The sequence below is a fragment of the Musca vetustissima genome, unplaced genomic scaffold (genome assembly GCF_032173495.1).
Source record: "Musca vetustissima isolate MV318-11 ecotype Yass unplaced genomic scaffold, APGP_CSIRO_Mvet_v1 utg1381, whole genome shotgun sequence".
Classification (NCBI taxonomy): Eukaryota; Metazoa; Arthropoda; class Insecta; order Diptera; family Muscidae; genus Musca; species Musca vetustissima.
Window position 1 is genome coordinate 81,044 of NW_026878567.1, and position 21,688 is coordinate 102,731.

General features: G+C 37.5%; 4 protein-coding genes across 5 annotated transcripts; 1 reads left to right on the forward strand and 3 right to left on the reverse strand.

Annotated features, from left to right (window-relative positions):
- Positions 1–5,862: 5,862 nt before the first annotated feature.
- Positions 5,863–13,032, reverse strand: LOC133323302 (RNA-binding protein 5-like). Of its 2 annotated transcripts, XM_061532241.1 has the most exons (10): positions 12,970–13,032; positions 12,828–12,897; positions 11,435–11,509; positions 8,556–8,714; positions 8,373–8,484; positions 7,906–8,142; positions 7,322–7,846; positions 6,350–7,247; positions 6,043–6,283; positions 5,863–5,984 (listed from the first exon to the last, which is right to left on the reverse strand). In XM_061532241.1, the coding sequence occupies exons 3-10, from the start codon at positions 11,435–11,437 to the stop codon at positions 5,871–5,873; spliced, it is 2,289 nt and encodes a 762-aa protein (XP_061388225.1). In that variant the 5' UTR covers positions 11,438–11,509; positions 12,828–12,897; positions 12,970–13,032; the 3' UTR covers positions 5,863–5,870. The 2 variants fall into 2 exon arrangements, with proteins under 2 accessions (XP_061388225.1, XP_061388224.1); XM_061532240.1 differs by lacking the exons at positions 12,828–12,897; positions 12,970–13,032 and adding an exon at positions 12,495–12,680.
- On the reverse strand, positions 12,793–14,869 carry LOC133323309 (uncharacterized protein DDB_G0284459-like). Its single transcript, XM_061532250.1, has 5 exons — positions 14,800–14,869; positions 13,615–13,702; positions 13,240–13,542; positions 12,970–13,180; positions 12,793–12,897 (listed from the first exon to the last, which is right to left on the reverse strand). The coding sequence occupies exons 1-5, from the start codon at positions 14,867–14,869 to the stop codon at positions 12,793–12,795; spliced, it is 777 nt and encodes a 258-aa protein (XP_061388234.1).
- A 3,412-nt stretch (positions 14,870–18,281) lies between these two features.
- On the forward strand, positions 18,282–20,217 carry LOC133323310 (uncharacterized). Its single transcript, XM_061532251.1, has 4 exons — positions 18,282–19,147; positions 19,226–19,340; positions 19,410–19,938; positions 20,057–20,217. Exons 1-4 carry the CDS (start codon positions 18,282–18,284, stop codon positions 20,215–20,217), a joined length of 1,671 nt encoding a protein of 556 aa, XP_061388235.1.
- Positions 20,218–20,282: 65 nt separating this feature from the next.
- LOC133323311 (zinc finger matrin-type protein 5) lies at positions 20,283–20,891 on the reverse strand. Its single transcript, XM_061532252.1, has 3 exons — positions 20,762–20,891; positions 20,567–20,701; positions 20,283–20,500 (listed from the first exon to the last, which is right to left on the reverse strand). Exons 1-3 carry the CDS (start codon positions 20,889–20,891, stop codon positions 20,283–20,285), a joined length of 483 nt encoding a protein of 160 aa, XP_061388236.1.
- Positions 20,892–21,688: the final 797 nt, after the last annotated feature.

The following is a 21,688-nucleotide window of genomic DNA, read 5'->3' on the forward strand; positions in this document are numbered from 1 at the left end:
ACAATAACCTGATATATAGTCACTCACTCACCAGTTCGAGATACTCTTTATTAGCCACAGTCATCAGAAAAAAAAAAACAGAAGAAACACCAAAACAAAAATTGAGATTAACAGCTGTTTTCATCATCGCCACCATAATAAAAGATAAGAGTTTTCAAAAAGCTCTTGTATAGATAAGCTTTGAGAGTGTTAAATGATCTCGATATCAAGTGTTCTCTTTTTTCGCTTTTTCTCTTTGATACATAAACAACAGGTGCACAAGAGTCCGAAGATTATGAGAAAATGCTCTTTAACACAATTTGTGAATGGCGGGGATGGAATGCTATTGGTACGTAATTTCGTAACTTTCCTAGAGCTCCTTTGGTCACGTTAATTTGAGCGATAAGTCCACTGTAGCGGATATATACAAAATGGCGCCCAACATGATTACTTGATTGCCATTGGTATAAGCTTATTGGCAGAATATCTGATATAGATCGGACGTGTCTACAGGTGGCGTTTAGTGGGATGTCCAGTATTCTTGCCTTCATTAATAATCATCAGAAAACAGCATGAGGTTGATTGAATTCGCGGCAGCAAATCACATGGTAGTTAGCAGCACCAGATTCAAGAAGGCCAACTGGACTTCCCCAGATCAAGCAACGAGAAATCAAATTAGTCATGTTTGGGTAGACGGAAAACATTCATCCAGTGTTTTAGACGTTCGATCGCGCCAAGGAGCGAATATGGATTCGGACCTTTACCTTGTAGCAGCCAAGGTTCGCACTCCTTTGGTCACGTTAATTTGAGCGATAAGTCCACTGTAGCGGATATATACAAAATGGCGCCCAACATGATTACTTGATTGCCATTGGTATAAGCTTATTGGAAGAATATCTGATATAGATCGGACGTGTCTACAGGTGGCGTTTAGTGGGATGTCCAGTATTCTTGCCTTCATTAAGAATCATCAGAAAACGGCATGAGGTTGATTGAATTCGCGGCAGCAAAACACATGGTAGTTAGCAGCACCAGATTCAAGAAGGCCAACTGGACTTTTTCAGATCAAGCAACGAGAAATCAAATTAGTCATGTTTTGGTAGTCGGAAAACATTCATCCAGTGTTTTAGACGTTCGATCGTGCAAAGGAGCGAATATGGATTCGGACCTTTACCTTGTAGCAGCCAAGGTTCGCACTCGTCTTAATGTAGCAGCAAGGTTAGGTTAGGGATGTACGGTCGTTAGTAACAACCGTCCACTCGGAGACTATTGTCCATTGTGATCATCCATGTCAGATTTTTGACAAAGCCTAGGATATGGTTGGGGTCTATTTTAGAGAATTTCATATCTTCAAAACTGTTTATGTCGTCTGCCGATCACCGATGTACATCTACAGAGGATATGTTCAATTGTTCCAGCTCTTCTTCGTCCTCACATAGACGACAGTAATCCTCTCCGCTGGAGTCCCATTTCGAAGTGAGAGATCTAATCTTGCAGTGACCTGTTATGATCCTCTCAATGACTTTGATCTCTCTCTCTATTATTATGTGCCAACATCGAAGAAATTATTCGGCGAGAGAATTCAGGCCAGATAGCTATTCAGATTCTGCAACCATGTTCTCTCGACCATCCCCGTAGAATAAGCGAATTTTCTCAATGAAATAGGCAATGAGTGGTTGCACAGATCTCTCAATCGGAAGATTGGACGTTCCCTTCAAAGTCACTATGCCGTGGAACCCAACATAAGTTAACTATCTGTCGTGTATCATTCAGAGCGGACTTTCAATCAAGAACTGCTTTTGAGTTTATAGTACACTTCAAAGCCTTGAGGGCCGCCTGATTATCGACATATATAGTCACCGGTCCCGTATTGTCGGCAGTATGTGTTTTTACTATCTCAGCCGCTTTCGTGATTGCAAGGATTTCTGCTTGAAAAACCTACAAAGATTGGTAAGTTTATATGAGTTGTATATTCCTAATTCCCTACAGTAAACGCCTGTACCAGTGCCTTCCTCCATCTTTGACCCGTCTGTGAAAAATGACAGACCTGGCAGAGCTAAGGAGCCACTAGTCCAGGATTCCCTACTTGGAAACTCAACTTTGATGCCATTAATGTATCTAAGAGAGGGAACATAGTCACTAATGTGAATATTTTTTTTTTCAAGAAATCACAACCTGGCGTTATGTTGTGGATACTAGCGTGACCATAGTTCAGTTATTTGCAGGCATCTATTTCTCGCAGCCTGGAATTTAATCAGAATGTCCAGTGGTTGGAGATTCAGGATCGTATTCAAGGCTGCCTGTGGTGCTTAGTGCTCCGGTAGTAAGGATCCAATCCGATCGCTATACTGAATTTAATTTTATCCGCAGTATCTTTTTGTTGACCCCTTGCCACCATACAAGGCAGCCATAGGTAAGATCTGGTCTTAGTCCCCAGATCTTACCTATGGAGTTCTTGCAAGAGTAGAGTTCTATCAGTCGTTTCTTAGAGCGTTCCTCAACATTCCTATTCCACGTTAATTTGCGGTCAAGGATTGTACCAAGGTATTTTGCTTCTTCAGAAAGGGTTAGGGTCACTCCTCCAAGAGATAGCAAGCGGAAACTAGGAATCTTACGTGAAGAGCACCAATTCTGTCTTAGTGGGGTTTACACCAAGATCCTTGGCGTGTGCCCAGTTGGAAGGGCACCCTCCATAATATCTGAAATTGTCATTTGAAATTTCCCACCAACCAGCCAAAGTCGGAAGAAGGCAGTCACGAATGGGAGCTCCAAAATTACTTTGGAAACCCCAATATTGACTGGAGAAGGGGCTTATCAAAAGTCAATCTGCTATTGATAACCATATGCCAACAAAAACCACAGCTCCACAACCAAGAAGGAATTCCTACGAATTAGGAAACTCCTTATGTAGTAAGAGAGGAATTCCTGGTCTACAGAATTCCCACCTGTCACACAATGGTTATCCCTGTTGAGACCCCAACCAAGATGAAGATTAGGGATAACCATAGTACTGGAGCAAAACCCATGGCAGATACTATGATTAAGAAATTAAGCGTGAATGCAATGGCTCCAGCGGTAGCTGTCCTTTTTATACCCTACACAACTATGTTGTCAGGGCATTATAGCTTTGTGCAGCCCTAAGAGTTTGTAACGCCTCGAAATATTGGTCCTAGACCCACCTTTAAGTATACCGATCGTCATATCTCGACTAGCTGAGTCGATCTAGACATGTGTGTCCGTCCGTCTGTCCATTATAATTTGTAAACACGATACAGGCCACAGTTATGACTATTATAAGCATGCCTGTTTTTATAAAGATCGGTCAATATTTAGCGGGTCAAATGGACGCTGACTTTTGTGTGAAAAATTGTATTCTATAGCGTATATATTTACTCCTGATGGACATATACCCTAGAAGTTGGCAGTATATCCAAGAGGAGTGGTTGGGCCTTTAAATTGATACCAAATATATTGTCGTATGTACTCGGATGTGGGAGTTACACGTAAATATTTACGGGTGCTTACGTACTGAGACATTATTTAGTAACCCATTACCACACTAGAGGGCAGAAATATATCGCTGATCGCTTGGATGAATTGGACCGAAAACTTATTTTTTGTGTTTTTTTCGAGTCGATCTATAGGCCACAATTGAAAACCGTACAACAAATATACTGTACAAATATCGCGAAATATTGCCCAAGCTCAGAATATAGAACCACAGAGAGTTAGAATTTCATGGAAGTTATGTAGGGTATCATATGGTCGTCAGCGTCCGACTATACTGCACCGCTCACTGGTTTTATTATTCGATTTGTAGGAACATAGTTTCTAGATGTAATCATAGATGATTGTAAGTTGATTGTGTACACATTCAAATATTTCAATCTTCGGCCTCATATGCTCCAGCAGTGGAGTGAGAAGACGAAAATTCGAACCAAGTTGTAATGCTTCACAGCAACCTTTTTAGCCGAAACAAATGATTCGAGATGACTTGAAAGTAATTTTCTGTATTATACCAATAGACCATGATCACCAAGCGAAGAACCGCCTGAAGTCGTTTGCCGTCAAACATTGGACGCAGCACCTGTGGACCACAGCACATGATGAGATGAAGATCCTTCCCTTACGACAGCATTACAATATACTCAAGAGAGAATCACCATATGATAGATGAAACTCCCACACCAAGGTGTGCCAAGAAGGATCTAAATGATCTAGAGGGGAAGAGACCCAACAATATAATAGTGGACATCGAGATCAAGATGCCTACCGACCAGATCTGAATATCATTCACACATCACGCTGCATATTTTCAATTGTCTAGCAAAGAATACTATTACCACGGAAGATCTGCGACAGTAGCCAGTAGAAGTAGATGAATTTCTTAAATTGAGGTTAAGTTCAGAACCTGGCAGAATAAATGAAGGAAAGAAAACTATTGGTCTGTTCTCGTACTGCAAAAATCTATGTATACAACCAGTTATTTGTGAAATTCGAAGTTATATGTTGTTTGTGAAATTCGAAGAACCGCATGGTGAAACAGGGAGTTCCACAAGATGGTGTAATCTCTACAGAACTAACAACCTTTTCCATCCACAATCAAAGCATGGTATAGAGGTCGTAATGATCATGACGACGGATTGATGGCATATGTGAGAGGATAAACGTCTACATAGCCGATCTTGTGGGTTTCTTCCATCTAAGGAATATGGCAATATCCACAGCCACACTGTTCACAACTACATCTGAAACGAAGATCCCGATGGATCTTCGATGGAGAGCAAAACCCCATCGCCAACTACCTCATGTCGTGCTATTTGCAATAAGCTGAAAAAATTAATAAGGTCCACACGCCAATGGCCGGCAGCACATGAAGTGCTAATAAGGCCATCTTGTTTACCTCCCTAAAAGCAAACGTGGTTAGCTATGCGGCGCCATGTAGGTGCTACGCAATGGAAGAATGTTCAGACCTACCAAAATGACGCCCTGAGAACTACAGAGTGTATTCTTAAGAAACAAATTTATCATCTTCATGTTTGGGCCTAAGACTCCCCTGCCATAGATTTATAGCACGTCAGAAGAGATATTCATGATTTAGATAAAGGTCCAAAGCTACAAACGTGATAAGGCATGCCTGAATATTATTCAAACAAATGAAGTCGCCAGGCTGTAGAGCAATACCGTATGAATGCTTTAGCAGCAGTGGAGAAGCACCTAACACTCGCCCAGCATGTGGACTAGGACCACATGACAAAGCCTATTCACCTGTCTCCGAATTCTCTATGGAAGCACCGTATACAGGTTGCAACCTTCATGAATTTGGACACATGGAATCCGATAGCTCCTTCTTCTATTTCAGTTGGTGGAACAACAATATTTGCTTGCTTTCCCCAAGGTATATTTATGTTCTTTCTGACCGTCTTGATATTCCAAAGGATTGCGTCATTGTGCGTTCCCCCCAAGTTAATAAACAATTTCATATTTCCTTATATTTTCAAATATGTCAATTTATTATTAAAATTTGTTGCAATTGACTGATTGAATTTTTTTTACAAATATTTGTTATTTATCTAAATATTAAATATTTTTGTTTTTAATTCAAGGGTTTATTTTTATTGAATATTATATTCAAATATAGTATATATTCTACGATTTTGTTCTAAGGAAGAAATTTAGATTTTCTTTTTTTCAACTAAAATAAAACAAAATAATTATTATCACTACATATATAATTAATAATTAGCTTACGAAGATGGGTGGGGTGGTATGAAAACGAAAAACAAATCAATATAAATTAATAATGATGAGATACAGTGTAAAATATCGCATGAATGACGAGAAACGACCATAATAATGATGATGTTGGGCTGCTGCAGCACCAGTTAGGTTCATACAGATTCATAACGTGATTTCATCATTTTCTTTATATATGTCTTATAGTCGTCATTGGGCCCGGCACCGGAATGAATGCCCAAACCGGCTGTTGAATTGCGGGTGCTGGCCTGTAATGAGAATGAGAATTAGGATCTGAAGCATAAATTACGTTCTGGGATTACCTACCTCAATAATATTTGTTCGTCCCTGATTTTTACGTCCCAAACCCTGACCCTCGGACCAACCCATTTTCTGTAGTAGACGATTGCCTACATTGTTGGAACCGATTGGCATAACCGGTGCCGCTTCCGATTTACGTGAGTTCAAACTTTTAATTTCCTTTTCGAAGAATTCACGACTGGGGTTGGGTGGTGGCGGATCGTATTCGCCGTATTTTTGTCTTCTTTCTTTGGCTCGATCGCGATAGCTGTGCGGAGGTAAAAAGTTAGTAAGGATTATTTGTATGCATTTTTCATATTAAAAAATAACTTACGATAGAGCTGCTGCCAGGGAATCTTTGTCACTTTCCATGTGCATAGAACTTCCCGGGCCACCGCCACCTCCCCTCGCGGCGTTTAATTTTGCCAAATTCTCTTTATGCAAATTTGACATTTTCAAATGTTTCTGCAGAATTTCCAACGACTGGAATGCTCTCTTACAAAGCAAACAGGTGAGTTTCTGGAAATCCACATAATCCTTTTCACTTGCCTCTCCTGGCGAATGCGCCGCAGCCTTATGTGACAGAGCTGCTGCTGCGGGCGGTACATCTTCATCCGAATCTGAACCATATGCTGGTATTAGTTTATTTGGAGCACTCAATGTCATGGGCGACATAAAATTGGGTGATAACTTATTGCTAGCCTTCTTTTCAAGGATGGAGAAACCCACATCTGCATAACCACCACCTCCACCACCTGCCGATGATGTTCGCATCGCCTCACTGGATGTTTGTGCAGATTGTGGTGGGGCAATTGGTACATAATCTTTCTTTTGATTTAATTGCTTTGCCCATTTTTCCATATCCTTAACAATCTTTTTGGCCACTTTCACTTTGTCATGTTTATTACCATGGCCGCCACCTTCTTTTTTCTCTTTCTTGGTTTCGTTGTCTTCGCTTGTGCCTGATGTTGTTGTTGTTGCTGCAGTTGAGGCAGCATTGGAGGTAGACGCTTCACTTTGTTCCGTTTGTTGAACAGCAGCCTGTACAGATGCTGTTACAGCTGCAGGGGTGGCCAGTATATAGGTACTCTTGCGCTGATCCCAATACAAATAGGCTCCCGTTTCATTGTTGTAATAATATTGGGAATGAGCATCATAATATAAACCGGTTGTTGGGTCATAATAATATCCCGATGTCTCATCATATTGATAGAGAGATACATCAGGAGTGGCTGCAATGAAATTTCAAAATATATTCTTAAAGGACTCCCTTCTTCCTTTTGGTTGCTATTCTAATTCTACTTACGATATATTTTGCCATCATTGCCTTTGGGTGTTACCACTGCCGGTCTCAGAGCAGAAGCGGCGGCAGCAGCAGCCGCTGCAGCTGCGGCCGCCGCAGCCGTGGCTGTCGTCTCAATACTATTCATTTTGGCCTGTTTACGCTTGATGGCCGATAGAGCCACGGCTGCCCCCGAATTTGCCTCAGTCACCTGACTATCGGTGGGCAAATTTGTATAACAACCACTGCTAATTTCCGATATATAATATTCCGTATAATATTGTAAATATTGAGCATGTTCGGCTGGTGTTGTGGCATAAAGGGAAGCACTGTATTCAGCTAAACGCGGCACATCATCCAGGGTATATTGACCTGCCACCGATGACATTGAGGCAGCAGCAGCACTACTTTCAGCAGCTGTCATTGGTCCAATAGCGGATGATGAGGAAGTTTGACCAGATTTCGAACCCGAACCGACGTCCGATGAGTCTTTTTTCTTTTTCGGTACAATTTGACGATTTTCATGATCCACACAATAGGTGACAAGGACTACAAAAAAGAAAACATTTTAATTTTTATTAAATTTATCCTCAATTTCAACTACTCACCCTCTTTCTCATCAATTGTGAGAGGCGGTTCCAGGGTGCTCAATAAATTATGCATATTCATTGAATCCACCAGTGTATCGAAATTCAAATAGCATATACCGCGTGATGTTTGTGTTAGGGCATCCCGCGACACCAGAACCTTGGTAATCTTCTTGGCCAGATCGGGTGCATGTTTTGTAATTGCTGTTAAAACGCCCTCCTCATTGGTCAGCACATCCAAATTGCGTAACATAATCTCTGCATTGAAGTGGTAGAAGTAGGGAGGAGTTTCATTTTGATTAACAACAATTTACAAAAAATGGTGAACAGAACACATCAGAACAATAGGAAAAAATCTCTATTTTTTGTGAAATTATTAGCAAATGTTTTTTGTTTCTTTTTTCAAAAACAAACTATTTTTGATTTTTGAAAACTGTTCTTAAAGAATAGATGAAGAAAAATTGAATTGTGTGAATATGTGTGTATACTTTTGGTAAGAATGTTGCTTATTTCATCGCTGCCTTCGCCGTATGAACTGTCGCCACGCGAGGCAAGGCATTTGAAACAACTGTCGCGTCGTCTAAAGTTAAAAACGTAACACTGCAAGGAAATGGAGTTGGAAATCCAAAATTAGTAAATATATTGAGATATGTAGTAATTTTGCTTCTTACCTTGCCACAATACCATTCGCTGCGTTTTGAATTGCCATCTTTGGAATTATGACTAAGCGACATATCATCATCGTCGACAGAGCCGGATTGTTCGCCCTCGTCACGTGAAGCATGACATCGGAAGCAATTTCCACGTCGCTTAAAATTGAATAGACCACACTGTAAAGGAATACGAAGAATGAAATTAAAGATAAGAGATATTTAAAAAAATTATAAAAAACTATTAAGGAAAGTAGTAAAGTGGGATTGGGCCGACTATATGACACCCTTCACCACTTTGGGTATATTCTACATAGTCTCCTAACAGAAAGAACATTGATATGAAATTGAACAAAAGATATTTAGGGCCTTTGGCACACCATTTACATAGAATCGGACAAACATATATATAGGAGCTATATCTAATATAACCTATTTTTGATGCTCAACACAAGACTTTAAATATTTGTGAAATTGTATTTTTTTTTCTTCTTTTAGGCTAAAATAGATTAAATGGACATTATACTATCCAAAAAATATTATTATGGAAAAATATTGTCATGTTCAATAAATTTTAGTTAACCATCAAACAATTCTGATATATTTTTTGATAAAATATAGTATTTGATATGCCAAATTTCGTTCTTTTAGGTTAATTCCCAAGTTTTTATTTCAAATATTTAAGATTATTATTTATAATTAATGAAAATATATATGGTGTACTGTACAAATTTTTGGCGATTTTGATAGATTTTATAGATTTTTTCAAAAATTTTTATCAGTAAATGACTTGATCGATGCTTAGTTTACATAATTTAACTAAAATAAAGAGCTTTTTTAAAAATATTTTCAAAAAATACAGTAAAGTAAAAAAATCACACAATGTTTTAATTATATGGCCACTTCAAAGTCGATGTATTTTCATAAAAACCGTTATTTTTAGAAAAATTGCATGCAATAATTTTCCATTTTCACATTAAATCTGTTAAGTACAGTATATCGAAGTGTTCTGAATTAAAAAATTTTCAAAAATACTTCAAACGATTCGAGGGCTGATCAAAAAATGTTTACCACAGTAAATGTTTTAATTCTGTGACCACCACTGTATATAAGAGCTATATCTAAAAATGAACCGATTTTCAGGAAACTTAGCACACATCATTTTAGACTCAATTCAGTATGATATGCCAAATTTCGTGCAAATCGAAAGATATATAGGGACGAAGTGAAGTGAACTGAAGACTGAGCTAGATATCATAGTGGATGACAGAAGAATTGCCACAGTCCAACCTTTCTTAGGAATGAAGTTTAAAGGGGGCGGCATAACTCATACAGAACGACTATTGGCTTTCTTTCCTCAGGAGGTACCTGTCAGAGCTTTCAGGACCTTATTTTTGTTTGGTGAAATTGAGCAGATTATCAAAAACTACTCTCAGAATTTTGTGATGTTGGACTGTCGGAATTCTTCGGTCATCGAAGAATGATATCTAGCTTCAGTTCACGTGCCCAGGAGGTAAATAGGGATATAATTAATTTCCTTTCCTGCATGAATGTTCAGATGGTCATCTATGTCGACTCCGGACGACATGATTGTACAGTCGTCTGCGTAAAATACCATCTTAAAATCGAGAGGTTGTGCAGGAAGCGTCACAAGTTAAAGATTAAATAGCAGTGGACTCCTCCCTGTGGAACAGGTAATAAGAGGGTAGGCAGGTAGGGCGGTATGATTCCGGTTTTAGAAGTGGGGTTATTCTGGCTACCTTCCAAATCTCTGAGACTACTAGTAAGTTTAACGATTGAGGTATGATTGTTGTCAGACAATCCAGAGCTATTGGGCCGAGATGCTTTAGCATGAACATAGAGATGTCATCCGGCCATGCCTTCGATATTATGGCTTGAACTTCTGAAGCTCAAATGGAGCAGAAGAGATTCTTAATCTTCTCAATGTGAATCTGTAGGTCCGTTTCCGGTCCGAACAGCTGTTCAAACCATTCAACTTGGTCAATGCCCAATGCTTCGATAGAAACTTTGATCCTTTCTCCAAAATAGACCCCAAAATCATTTACAGCCTTTCTAGCAACAGTGCTTCCAAAACTTTGGCTACAGGTGATAAGAGGTAGATAGGGGGTATGATTCTCCTAAATGAGCTGTTTTTTCTGATTTTAGAAGTGAGATTATTCTGGCTATATCAAAAACTCTGGAACAACTAGTAAGTTTACCGATTGAGGTATGATTGTTGTCAGACAATCCAGAGCTATTGGGTCGAGATGCTTTAGCAGGACCATATAGATGACCATAGAAGGTTTTGCCTTAAATATTATGGCTTGAACTTTTGAGGCTGAGAAGGGGAGCAAGGATTCGTCTCACGTTGGAGCTTCCTGAATCTTCTAAATGTGGCTGTAAGGTTCTCCAAAATAGACCCCAAAAATTTAATTCAGCTTCTCTACTCTATAAGGACTTTATGGGATGATCACAATGGACAATCGTCTCCGAGTGGAGCAGCGGCCTTTTTGACAACCGCGCATACTATCTTTGTCTGTAATAGTTGTCATATAGACTACAGTTTTTCCATATTTCCTCAGCATATGGTTTTGGACATCGCGAAACGCATCAAAGGATTGGATACGTGTTTCAGTGCTAAAATTATTGAATGCCGATTAAATCGATGATGGAAACAGCCTGTGTATAATTTCCTGTCGATGTGGTGTACTACCAAATACGGGTTTATTTTAACCTATCATTTAGGTTGTGTAGGAAATATTAGGTTAGCTTTTTTCCCATAAATTTTCTGGTGTTCAAAGAGTTAATGCCAAAAAACTTAACTATTAATGAGCACGATTATTCTCAGTCAATATGTACTTAAATATAAATTTTAGAAAATATATATATGCAATACTAACCATGCCACAATGCCAATCCTTTGATAGACTATATTGCAAGGTAGCACGACATGTTTCGTTCAGTTGCAGGATACCCTATAATGGGGAGAAAAAAAGAGAAAAGAAAACAAAAATTGTATATTAGTTTAAGATTATTCAAGAGTCAACATTCCACAGACTACACAAGTCACCGGTATGATGGATATCATTCATTTCACAACGTTTCACAGTTTGGTTTTTCCACTAAGTAGCTGTAGTGGTAAGTAGGTAGTAATGTGCCTTGTTTGTTTATTTCTTGGTCGGCTCTCTTCTAGGTTAACGTTTTGTTTTATTTTTTTGCTATGATGAAGTGTGTCGCATATCATTTTGTTTGTTTCATTATTTTTTGTTATATGTTAAATCCAAATACACCCACTCACATATATATTCCCCATGTTTTCCTTTATGATGATGTATTGTCGGTCGGTGGGTCGGGTATTATGTAATGTCACAAAATTGTCAGTTGCTTTGTTTAATAATTTAAGAAGGTCTTCCAGAAAATTGGTCATTTAAAATACCATCGAATTATTCTAATTACAGAGAAATCGATCATTTTGAAAATCATTTTCATAATGTCTCAAAAATATATATTCAACTGCTTGGCTAGGTCGTGCCAGTATAACAAGAATCAAATCAAGAAGCCGGAATATTTACTTCAATAGTAAAAATAAAAAAAGTGACTTGAATGAGTCTCAAGTTGTTAGCAAGGGAGGTTTGTTTTGTCTTTCCATACATTATATATTTTTTGGAAAAAATCAAATTTCTGTCCTTGGTATTTTTTAAAACACATATCTGTTTTTTAAACAGTTCTTCTTCTTCTGGTCTAATAAAGTCGTTCTTTTCCCACCTAAATAATGGCTCCTATCTATTATCCATTTGACCATCGTCCCCAAAAATTCCCCCATCTGTGATTGTCCATAATGTCATCATCATCATCGTTATCTTCGTTATTTTTATGCAATTTATTTTACACCACACCATATTCATACGTCATAACTCTTTTTGTTTTTGTTTGGGTTTTTTGTAATTGTGTTGTTGATACCTGAGTATATTCCATCCAGAGTGCAGCTTCTTTAGTCGTATTAAACTCGACGAATGCAAAACCACGTGATGCACCTAAATAATTTGAATAAGAAGCAAATACAAAATGTTTTTGTAAAATAATCAACATATTTTTTTTGTTATGTATGAATTGGAAATATTAGGGTAGGGAAATGGGTAGCAGTATTTTTTTCTCATATTTTCTTCTGGCAGAATTTATTGCGTTTCATCCATTGCATATACTTACGCTTTGATGGTATATATATTTTTTGCTTTTTGTTCACTTTTTAAATATATTTTCAAAAAAACATATATCGTTGATAATGAAACCTACCTGTTGTACGTTTACGTATCAGACGTATAGCGGCTGGGGCCATTTCTGCCTTAATCAATAAGCTCATGATCTAAAAAGTATGTACAAAAAACAATTATTTAATATACAATCACTTAAATATGAAATATAACTCAAATCTTACATCTGCCTCGGTGATATGTGGCTGCAGACCAAATGCAATAATTGTACTTGAGGGTTTTTGATTTTGACTGCTATAATATTGAGCACTCATGGTCTCATCACTGTCATCGCTGTCGCGATCATCGGTGTTATAACGGCGATTATTATTGTTGCCGTTACCACCTCGAGATCCACCATAATTTTTATTATCCCTATCTCCTCCATCACGGTCTCTATAAAAAAAATTATTTAAAAAATCCATTGCCATTACTTCTCTCCTGGCCTTACATACCTTCTATCGCGATTGTCATAATCACGATCACGATTTCCTCTTGATCTATCATTGTAATAACGCTCATCACCACCATCATCATAATAATCATCTTCATTGCCACGTGAACGAAATTTACTATTACCGCGTGAATTATTACCCGAATTTCTATCATCCTGATAGTCTTGATTGATAATATCACGATACAAATCATTGTCGTTATTATTGTCATATCTGTAGCCACCACCGCCGCCACCACGTTCACGTGATCTTGAACGTGAATTACGTCTATTCATGCGATAGTTTTGATCTCGACCGCGTTCTCTGTAATTTTTTTTAATATTTAAAATTAAATATAAACAAGATGGAAAGTACTATTTTATGTTGTAATTTTACCTTGATCTTGATCGCGACCGACTGTAACGTCGATAAGAACCGCGGCCACCATTGTTGTTGTTATTATTTCCACCATTACGAAAACGTTCTGGAAATACACCAATGTTCCAATGTTGGTTTTAATTGAATGCACAATAATCGGCAAAGGATTAGGATTTGAAATAAATGATAGTGTTTCCTTTGAAGATGTACTTTATAAATCAATATAAGTCCTTTTTATCTTTCAAACCCATTTACGCCATAACACCCATTACTCCTCATAATTTAGGTTCCACGAACAAATTTCTTTTAAAAAATCTACGCACGCTTATGGATTGTAAAAATATTTTTAAACAAGTGAAAAGGCGTTAAGTTCGGACGAGCCGAGTTCCACCATAAGTATACTGAAGGTTCCGACCACACGAGTAACAATGGTACAGCGTATGAGGTTAGAAAGTGTGCCTAAAACCTCCGATGTATGCAGAAACAGGCTAAATATTTAGAAAATCTGGAAGTATCATTATATGGTACCGATATAACTCATTATCGAACCTGACCTTTCAATTTAGCATCTTGCTATTGCCCCTGGTTTGGGTACTAGTGAGAAAAGTATTCTTTGTAACTTTGACCATATGCGAACGAAACTAGTGGCTTATGCCGATAATGTTCAGTAATTTTGCAGGGTGCAATAGTAGGATTGTCTGGGAGGGCACGACAAAACGCTTTTGGAATTAGCCCTGGAACTCTCTTTGGAGGGCTAATACCTCGGTGCCCTCCTATACTATCGTTTATCATGGAAAAATAACGTTGAGGAGCGTTCATAGAAAGGTCTAGTAGCACCGTACTCTTTGAAGGGACTACCGTGGTGGTCTTCGTACTGGATCGGGGAATCCTTTCAATCAAAAGTCCCTCGCAATATTATTCGGATAGTTCCTGGAGAATTTCCGGATGAATTTGTGGTTGCTCTTGATCAAAAGGAATTCCTTTCCCGTGATGGAGTCGCTGTCCCGACTGATGAATTGGTTGCAGTAGTTAACTGTTCTCCGGTACATATTCTTTGCAGCGATCATCTCATCAGTACCAGTATCTGCTTCGACAGTCAACTGCCTGAGTAATCTCCGATATCACTGCAGGCCATGAATATTGAGTGCGGATCGTCAACTTCGTCAGGGTTTACATCCCTACTCATCATCTGCGAGGACTCACCTTGCTTCGGAGGAGACACCAGGATCGGTACCGTTGTTGTCACCGTAGTGCTAATCACTGTAGTTTCCATGATGTCTTCCTCGTCTGACAAGGGTGAGTCATCCCAGAGCTAATTCGTGATTTGTTATTCACAGGTACTCAATGAATAGTATTGAATCAGAGAGTGATGGGCGGGTAAGCTTCCTTCTGTTGATGGTCTGTCGATATATACAGATGGTTCGAAGGTGAAAGAAGGTACATTTGTGGGAGTTTTCCTTGAAGAACTTTCGATTAAGAGCTCATACAAACTAAATCATAATTGTAGCAAATTTAGAAACTGTCAGTAGACACTGGTTAAGTGATAGGAACCTCTTGACAGTCGCGTATCTCTAAGTATGAGGTAGTATCGATGGCTATAGAGATCGGACAGAAGATATATTACGTATCAAGGATGCAGTTTCCCAACCACTTTAGATTAGAGTAGGTTCCGTTGTTGAGAAGAAACTAAGACACGGTGGAAAGTGAGCACCCATTAGTCTGTGCCGTCTGTAGGCCAGGACTGGGCAGCGACTCAGGAGATGCTCAATTGTCTCCGTTTCCTCCTCGTCAACGCAGTGTCTACAGTAATCAGTAGTATCGTGTTCCCATTTACTGTCATTACTCTTATTTCAGTGTGTCCCTTTGGTAGACAGAGTCCGCCAAATAGACCTTGACACATTGCACCTAGGCTATGAACGTTGTGCCAAAGTTCATAGTCTCTTTCGTCGCAGGATGCCTCAAAGATCCGATAAAGATGACATATGGGTGGTTTGAGTGTGCCATCAATTGTTAGACCTGTAGATTGAGATCCTCGTCTAGCTAATTCGCCTGCTCTTTCATTACCCATGATGTCACGGTGTCCTGGTACCCAACACAGCCCATAGCTGTAAGTAAGTTCTTCCAAAACTGTTGTACACTTGAGGACAGCCTCAGATTTGATGTAACAGGATGTAATGGCTTTAAGAGCCGCTTGACTACCCACAAAGATAGTTACCGGTACAGACTTTTTATTAATTCCGCTGCCTTCCAAATCGCGAAGATTTCAGCTTGGAAAACACTACAGTTGCTATCCAGATTGTAGGTAACCTCACGGCCTAGCCTTTCACAGTTGACGCCAGACCCTGTACCTTCTTCCATCTTGGATCCATCTGTATAGAAAGCAATACCGTACAGAGAAGGGTTACTCCGATTCCAGTCGTCTCTACTAGGAATAACGACGTCAAATCTCAGGACTGGTGATATATAGTCGTTACGCGTTGGTCCAATGTCATACCTGGTTCGTTCAAGATACAACCATGCCCAAAGGTACAACATCGCCAAAGTAACCTTAAGCTCAGCATTGCGTTCAGAGCTACTTGTGGGGTGCTCCTCGTGGCTGTGGGGTATCGTTATTTCACCAAGAAATGGACCGCTTTTGACAATTTTTAGCAGAAAGCTTTTGTGATAATCCAAAATAACAAATTGCAACCATTTCGTTTGAAAAACGTGCCTAAACACTCTAAAATATCGACATTTTGGGGGGCACCTTTATATGGGGCTTCCCGAAAAACATGAAGGATACTGATCATTTTTAGTGTGGATATTTTGTACCCAATAAGAAAAAAATTTGCCAAATTAAAGCGAATTCGGCCTCTCAAATGACGGAATTTTGAGGGTCACCATAATATAGTAGGTAATCAGAAACATGGGGGAAATTTTATACTCAATGAGAATCCAAAATATTAAATTGCTTCCAATTGCTTAAAACAAGTCATCAAACTTCCCAAAATACCGATATTTGTGGCGAAAATTAAATAAATTAAAAATATCGAATATTGGGGGCACCATTATAAGAGGCTATAATATTGATACTTTTATAATATTGATACTTTTTCGTAGGTTGAAAAACGTGTCTAAATCCCCATATACCTCCCATATTGGGGCTATACCGTTATATATTGCGATCTGTATCGTGATTTCAACAAACAGACGGACACACATAAACCAACATAGAATTTTATTCTGAAACAATATGCCGTATAGTCGCAGAGAACCATAATGTTATTAGCGGCGGATGGTCTTCCCAACATGAATGGATGGTAAAGGAGCAAAACGCCAATAATTGTCTGTTTTATATTTAATTAAAGTCGTTCGTTCAAAACAAGTTCACAGCCCCATTAGAATTGTCCCATGTCCCCAATTTCCAAAACGACAACACAGCATTCATTATACATGTGTACATACAGATTGTTGAAGAGCACCCTACAATTGCAACACAAAGCCCTATTTTAAAGACACAAAACTCCAAGCGACAAAGAAAATTGAAAACGTTTGAAAATATCATATTGTATGCATCATTTCTTAAATGCCCTGTTTCCTACGCCGGTGTGGGCATGGCATATCGATTTTTTTCTTCAGCCGAAAAGTGAAAAAGTAGAAAATTCCATAATGACCGAAAAAATGGCGACTACTTACGATCCATACTGCGAAAAATGTTACTCCCTTATATAGATGTGCGTTTGTTTTATTTCACTATGCTGAAAATATTTTCTTCTTTTATGTTTATTTATAGTTGTTGTCACACAATTTTATTATTTTATATTGTTATTAGAACGAAAGAAATTAAAAATCCAAATCAATGAACTAGTTACTCCATAAAAAATCTCAAAGTGAAGAACAATAAAAAGGGATTTATAGATGAAGTTTTGCCCAATCGATACATGCTGGTTATCGATTTATTTCAACAATAACAATATGGTGTTATGGCGACATGTTAAATATTTTTATCGATTCGTTATACAATATCTTGAATTCTTGTAAAATGAAGAAGTTTATGCCATGTTCTGACGGGCATTTGAACAACGTTGTTCGCTCTCAAGGGCTAAGCGGAATGCTCGCGTTGAGCCATCCGTCGCGTTATATGTAATCGAAAATACAACAACCACAAGGAAACGATAACACAAACGCATATAGTTTCCTTGTGGTTGTTGTATTTTCGATAACATATAACGCGACGGATGGCTCAACGCGAGCATTCTGCTTATCCCTTCACAATTAAGGGCGAGTAAAAAGTTTACAGAGAGAAAGCCATTTTGTATTGTGCTCTCTTAAATTTGGTACAATGTTTTACCAGTTTTGTGGGTTTCGAGCAAAAAGTTGCAAAAATTGTAAAATTAGTAGATTCTTTTAGGTTCTGAAACGGAACTTATAAGTTGAAATTGGCCTACATTGTAATAATTGTACCATTGTTGCACATTCTTGCAAGTTTTGGAACAGAGCAGTTGTAATCGATTGTTGGTTTCGCCAATTTTTGTGTACGAAAACAATAACAATATTCAAACGATAAGTCAAAAATCGATTTTCAGATCTCTTTACTGAAAATAATGGGGATTTACAGGAATTAATAAAAACATTGGACAATTTTTTCATCAAAGTGCAAAAGTACACATATTTAGCTCCAAAGTATATGCTATGTATATTTTGCAATGTCCAACATCAATGTGAATACGGAAATAGCATCAGGATCTGGTAAAAATGTTACAATTGTTATTAAAAAACCCGTGCCATTATCTATTACAAAAAATGATATGGGCCAACAGTCTCAAACGCGTGCTACAGTTGTTGTCAAGAAGGAGGCAGTACCAACAATTATCAAAAATGAAATCGCCAAGGTGTCATTAGCATCAAATGCTACAGTTATTGTAAAAAAGGAAATGATATCACCAGTTAAGACGGAAATAAAACCGGAACCATCACATATATATCAGCAGCGAAAATGTATGCTTAACGATTACAAGGAATTATTTAGTGTTCTAATGAGATTTCCCGACAAAGAAATACAACAAAAAGTTCTACGTTGTCTAAATGCGAAATATGTAAATAAAGAGACTCAAACGGATCCTGTTGAAATATTAAATACTGCCGATATGCAGACAACAGAAAATGTGACGACAAATGTAAATAGTAATACGAACAACAAAAATACGACAGAATCGACACCAACATCGCCGAATAGTTCTAGACCGCCTACACCGAAAAAACGTAAGCGAAAACGTAAAGTAGCCCTACCACAGGCCAGTAAAGAATCTCGTGTGGCACAACGGACATTGATGGCAAAAATGAATGTACCACAAAAACCGAAAAGACCTATTCAAGAAGATACCACAAGTCCATGCTTTATTAATAATATTCCTGCTAAACGGCCTCGATTAGATTCGGAAAATTCGATTACGTCTTCATTTATCAGTCATATGCTCGAGGATTTGGATGTGGCAATGAAAGAAGAAAAAATGTTTAAAAATATAATTAGAGATTGTTTAATTGCTGATGTACCATTGGAAAATGGTCTACTGTAAGTATTCAATACTAAATTGTAAATCCCCCAATTATATTTTTGAAAACAACAGGTCTTTGTTTGTATTTGTTTTAGACCTATTTATGATAGTATTGTTAAGGACAAATTATCAACACTGAGAATACAAATTTTTATATGGAAAGAATACAAAAAGTTTGATTTAAATGAACTAATAACTGATGATGATGAGGTAAATTAAATTACGATGTACTGTACAGTATTATTATAACCATATTTTTTTTTTTCTTTTTTAACGTAGGACCTATTACAATTGGCCATCAACAGCAATTGTTCACCACTTATTATTGATCTTTTGCTGTCGAATAATTTAAATCCAAATAGTGTTGATTGCCAGAGTAACACTGTTCTACATTTGGCTGTCTTAAATGATATAGATCCCGCCGCAATGGACCATTTAATGTCACGAATCGACTTGAAAATGTTACTGGAACTAAACGATGATGGCTATACATGTCTACAGTTGGCAGTGCGACAAGATTGTTATCTATTGGCAGAAAGTATATTGAACGCATTGGATAAACGGCTGTCCGGAAGTGTTTTCTATAAACGCGACTATAGTATATTAGAAACAAATGAAAATGCTAAGAAAGCGGATTTTAAAAAGTACTATGAAAAAGTTTGCAAAGAACTGGTCGTTGAAGATGATGCTGAAGTAACAAATAATGAAAATATTATTAAAAATCATGATATAAAACAGAAATTATTACAAGTTCCTGATATGCGTGGCGGTTGTACGGCATTATTTTTTGCCATTGAATATCAATTAGGTAAATTAATATGGAAATAGGAGTGAATAGTGCAATTGCACTTCTATTTACCTTCAATCGCTTAAACATCTAGTATATTTTACAATCAAATATGTAACTTGTTTCTTTTTTATTACAGAACATTTAATATATTTCCTACTGGCCCACCTGAGTGATCCGCGTACAGAAAATCTGAGCGGACAAGATTGTAAATCATTTTTCAGTGAATTTGCTAAATCATTAAAACTAAGCTTAGAAATTGATAGTGCAATGGACAAGGTTATAAAAATACTATCTTAGTAAAATGTGTTTATATTTAATATAAAATAAATTAATCTATAATTTTTAGAATACGTTTTATTAAATTAACCCCATGAGATGCTATGATTTAAAATTGTTGATAATTTCTTAAGTTTAATTGGTTTTAACGAAGGCGGTAAGTTTTTCTTTTTTAGGAATTTCTTATTTTGCAAAGTATTTTTTGCCCATGGCAAAACATGCATTAATAGCTGCTGTGACGTGCCTTCACTTACATTTGTCGTTGCAGTATATGGTGGTTTTTCTTTCTTCTCCAAGTTATCGGCTGTAAAATTGAAATTATACCAAATCAAATTTGAATCGCATCCTTTTAAAAATTCAATTTATTTACCCAATAGTTTTAATTCTTCCAATTGTTTTGGTGTATAATGTGATGATTGGCAATATAAATCATAGCGACAACGACCTTTTAAAAAATGATAACAAGGCGTTTTACGAATTTCCTCTTTATAAATTTTACGTGGATCTAAAAAAGAAGAAATGTTTCTGTTCCAACCTTAATCACAAAAATAAATTTATCACCTACCATCAAATTTCCTCAAATATCGTATTTTATTGATTTTATGCGATACAGCATCATTGTGTGTTTTTCGAACATTAACATCATTGGTTATATAGCATTGACAATAGTCACAAAAATAACGTTTACCACCCATTATTATTATTATTCAACACTTCCTAGAAGTTTGTTAAATTTTCTATCGTGCATTTCATCGGGATCATACTGTTCCAATATTTGTTTATTTTTTTTAGGGACACATTGATCGACAATAGTCATCGAGTAATTTCGATAACTATTTTGAACGATAACTTTTCGAACTCGTATTTTCGACAAAAATACCGATATGTTTTGAAAACCTAAAATTTTTATTTGCTTGGAAAGTATTTTAGCACCGTATCTTTTCAATATATTCTTACATGATTTTCCGCACAGTTCCCAGTATTCAAAGGCCATTTTATATGCTGTCGACTGTCTGATCTATGCCAATAATGCTTCGACATCTGAACACGATCAATGGCTACTATAAAGTTTAAAGGCTAAGCAGAATGCTCGCGTTGAGCCATCCGTTGCGTTATGTGTTATCGAAAATACAACAACCACAAGGAAACGATAACACAAACGCTCGAAGTTGTTGTGCGCTGCGCTTCGGAGTTAAATACATTTTAACGCGATAACAAAAAACGCCCAACGCGAACATTCTGTTTAGCCCTTAGGCGCTGGGGCATGATGGAATAATAAGGTGATGTATCACAACAAAAACCTTTGTTTTTGTCTCGATTATCTGTCAAATTTTTCCTTATAACATTTCACATGGTTGGCAACGTTGCCAATACATCAAGTAGAAATTACGCACTGTGACAGTAAATCGAGACATCAGCTGCGCTAAATGGACTACCTAATTATAGTGCCATGCACTGGGGTATTAGAATTAATGCTGCCAACAGCTATCTA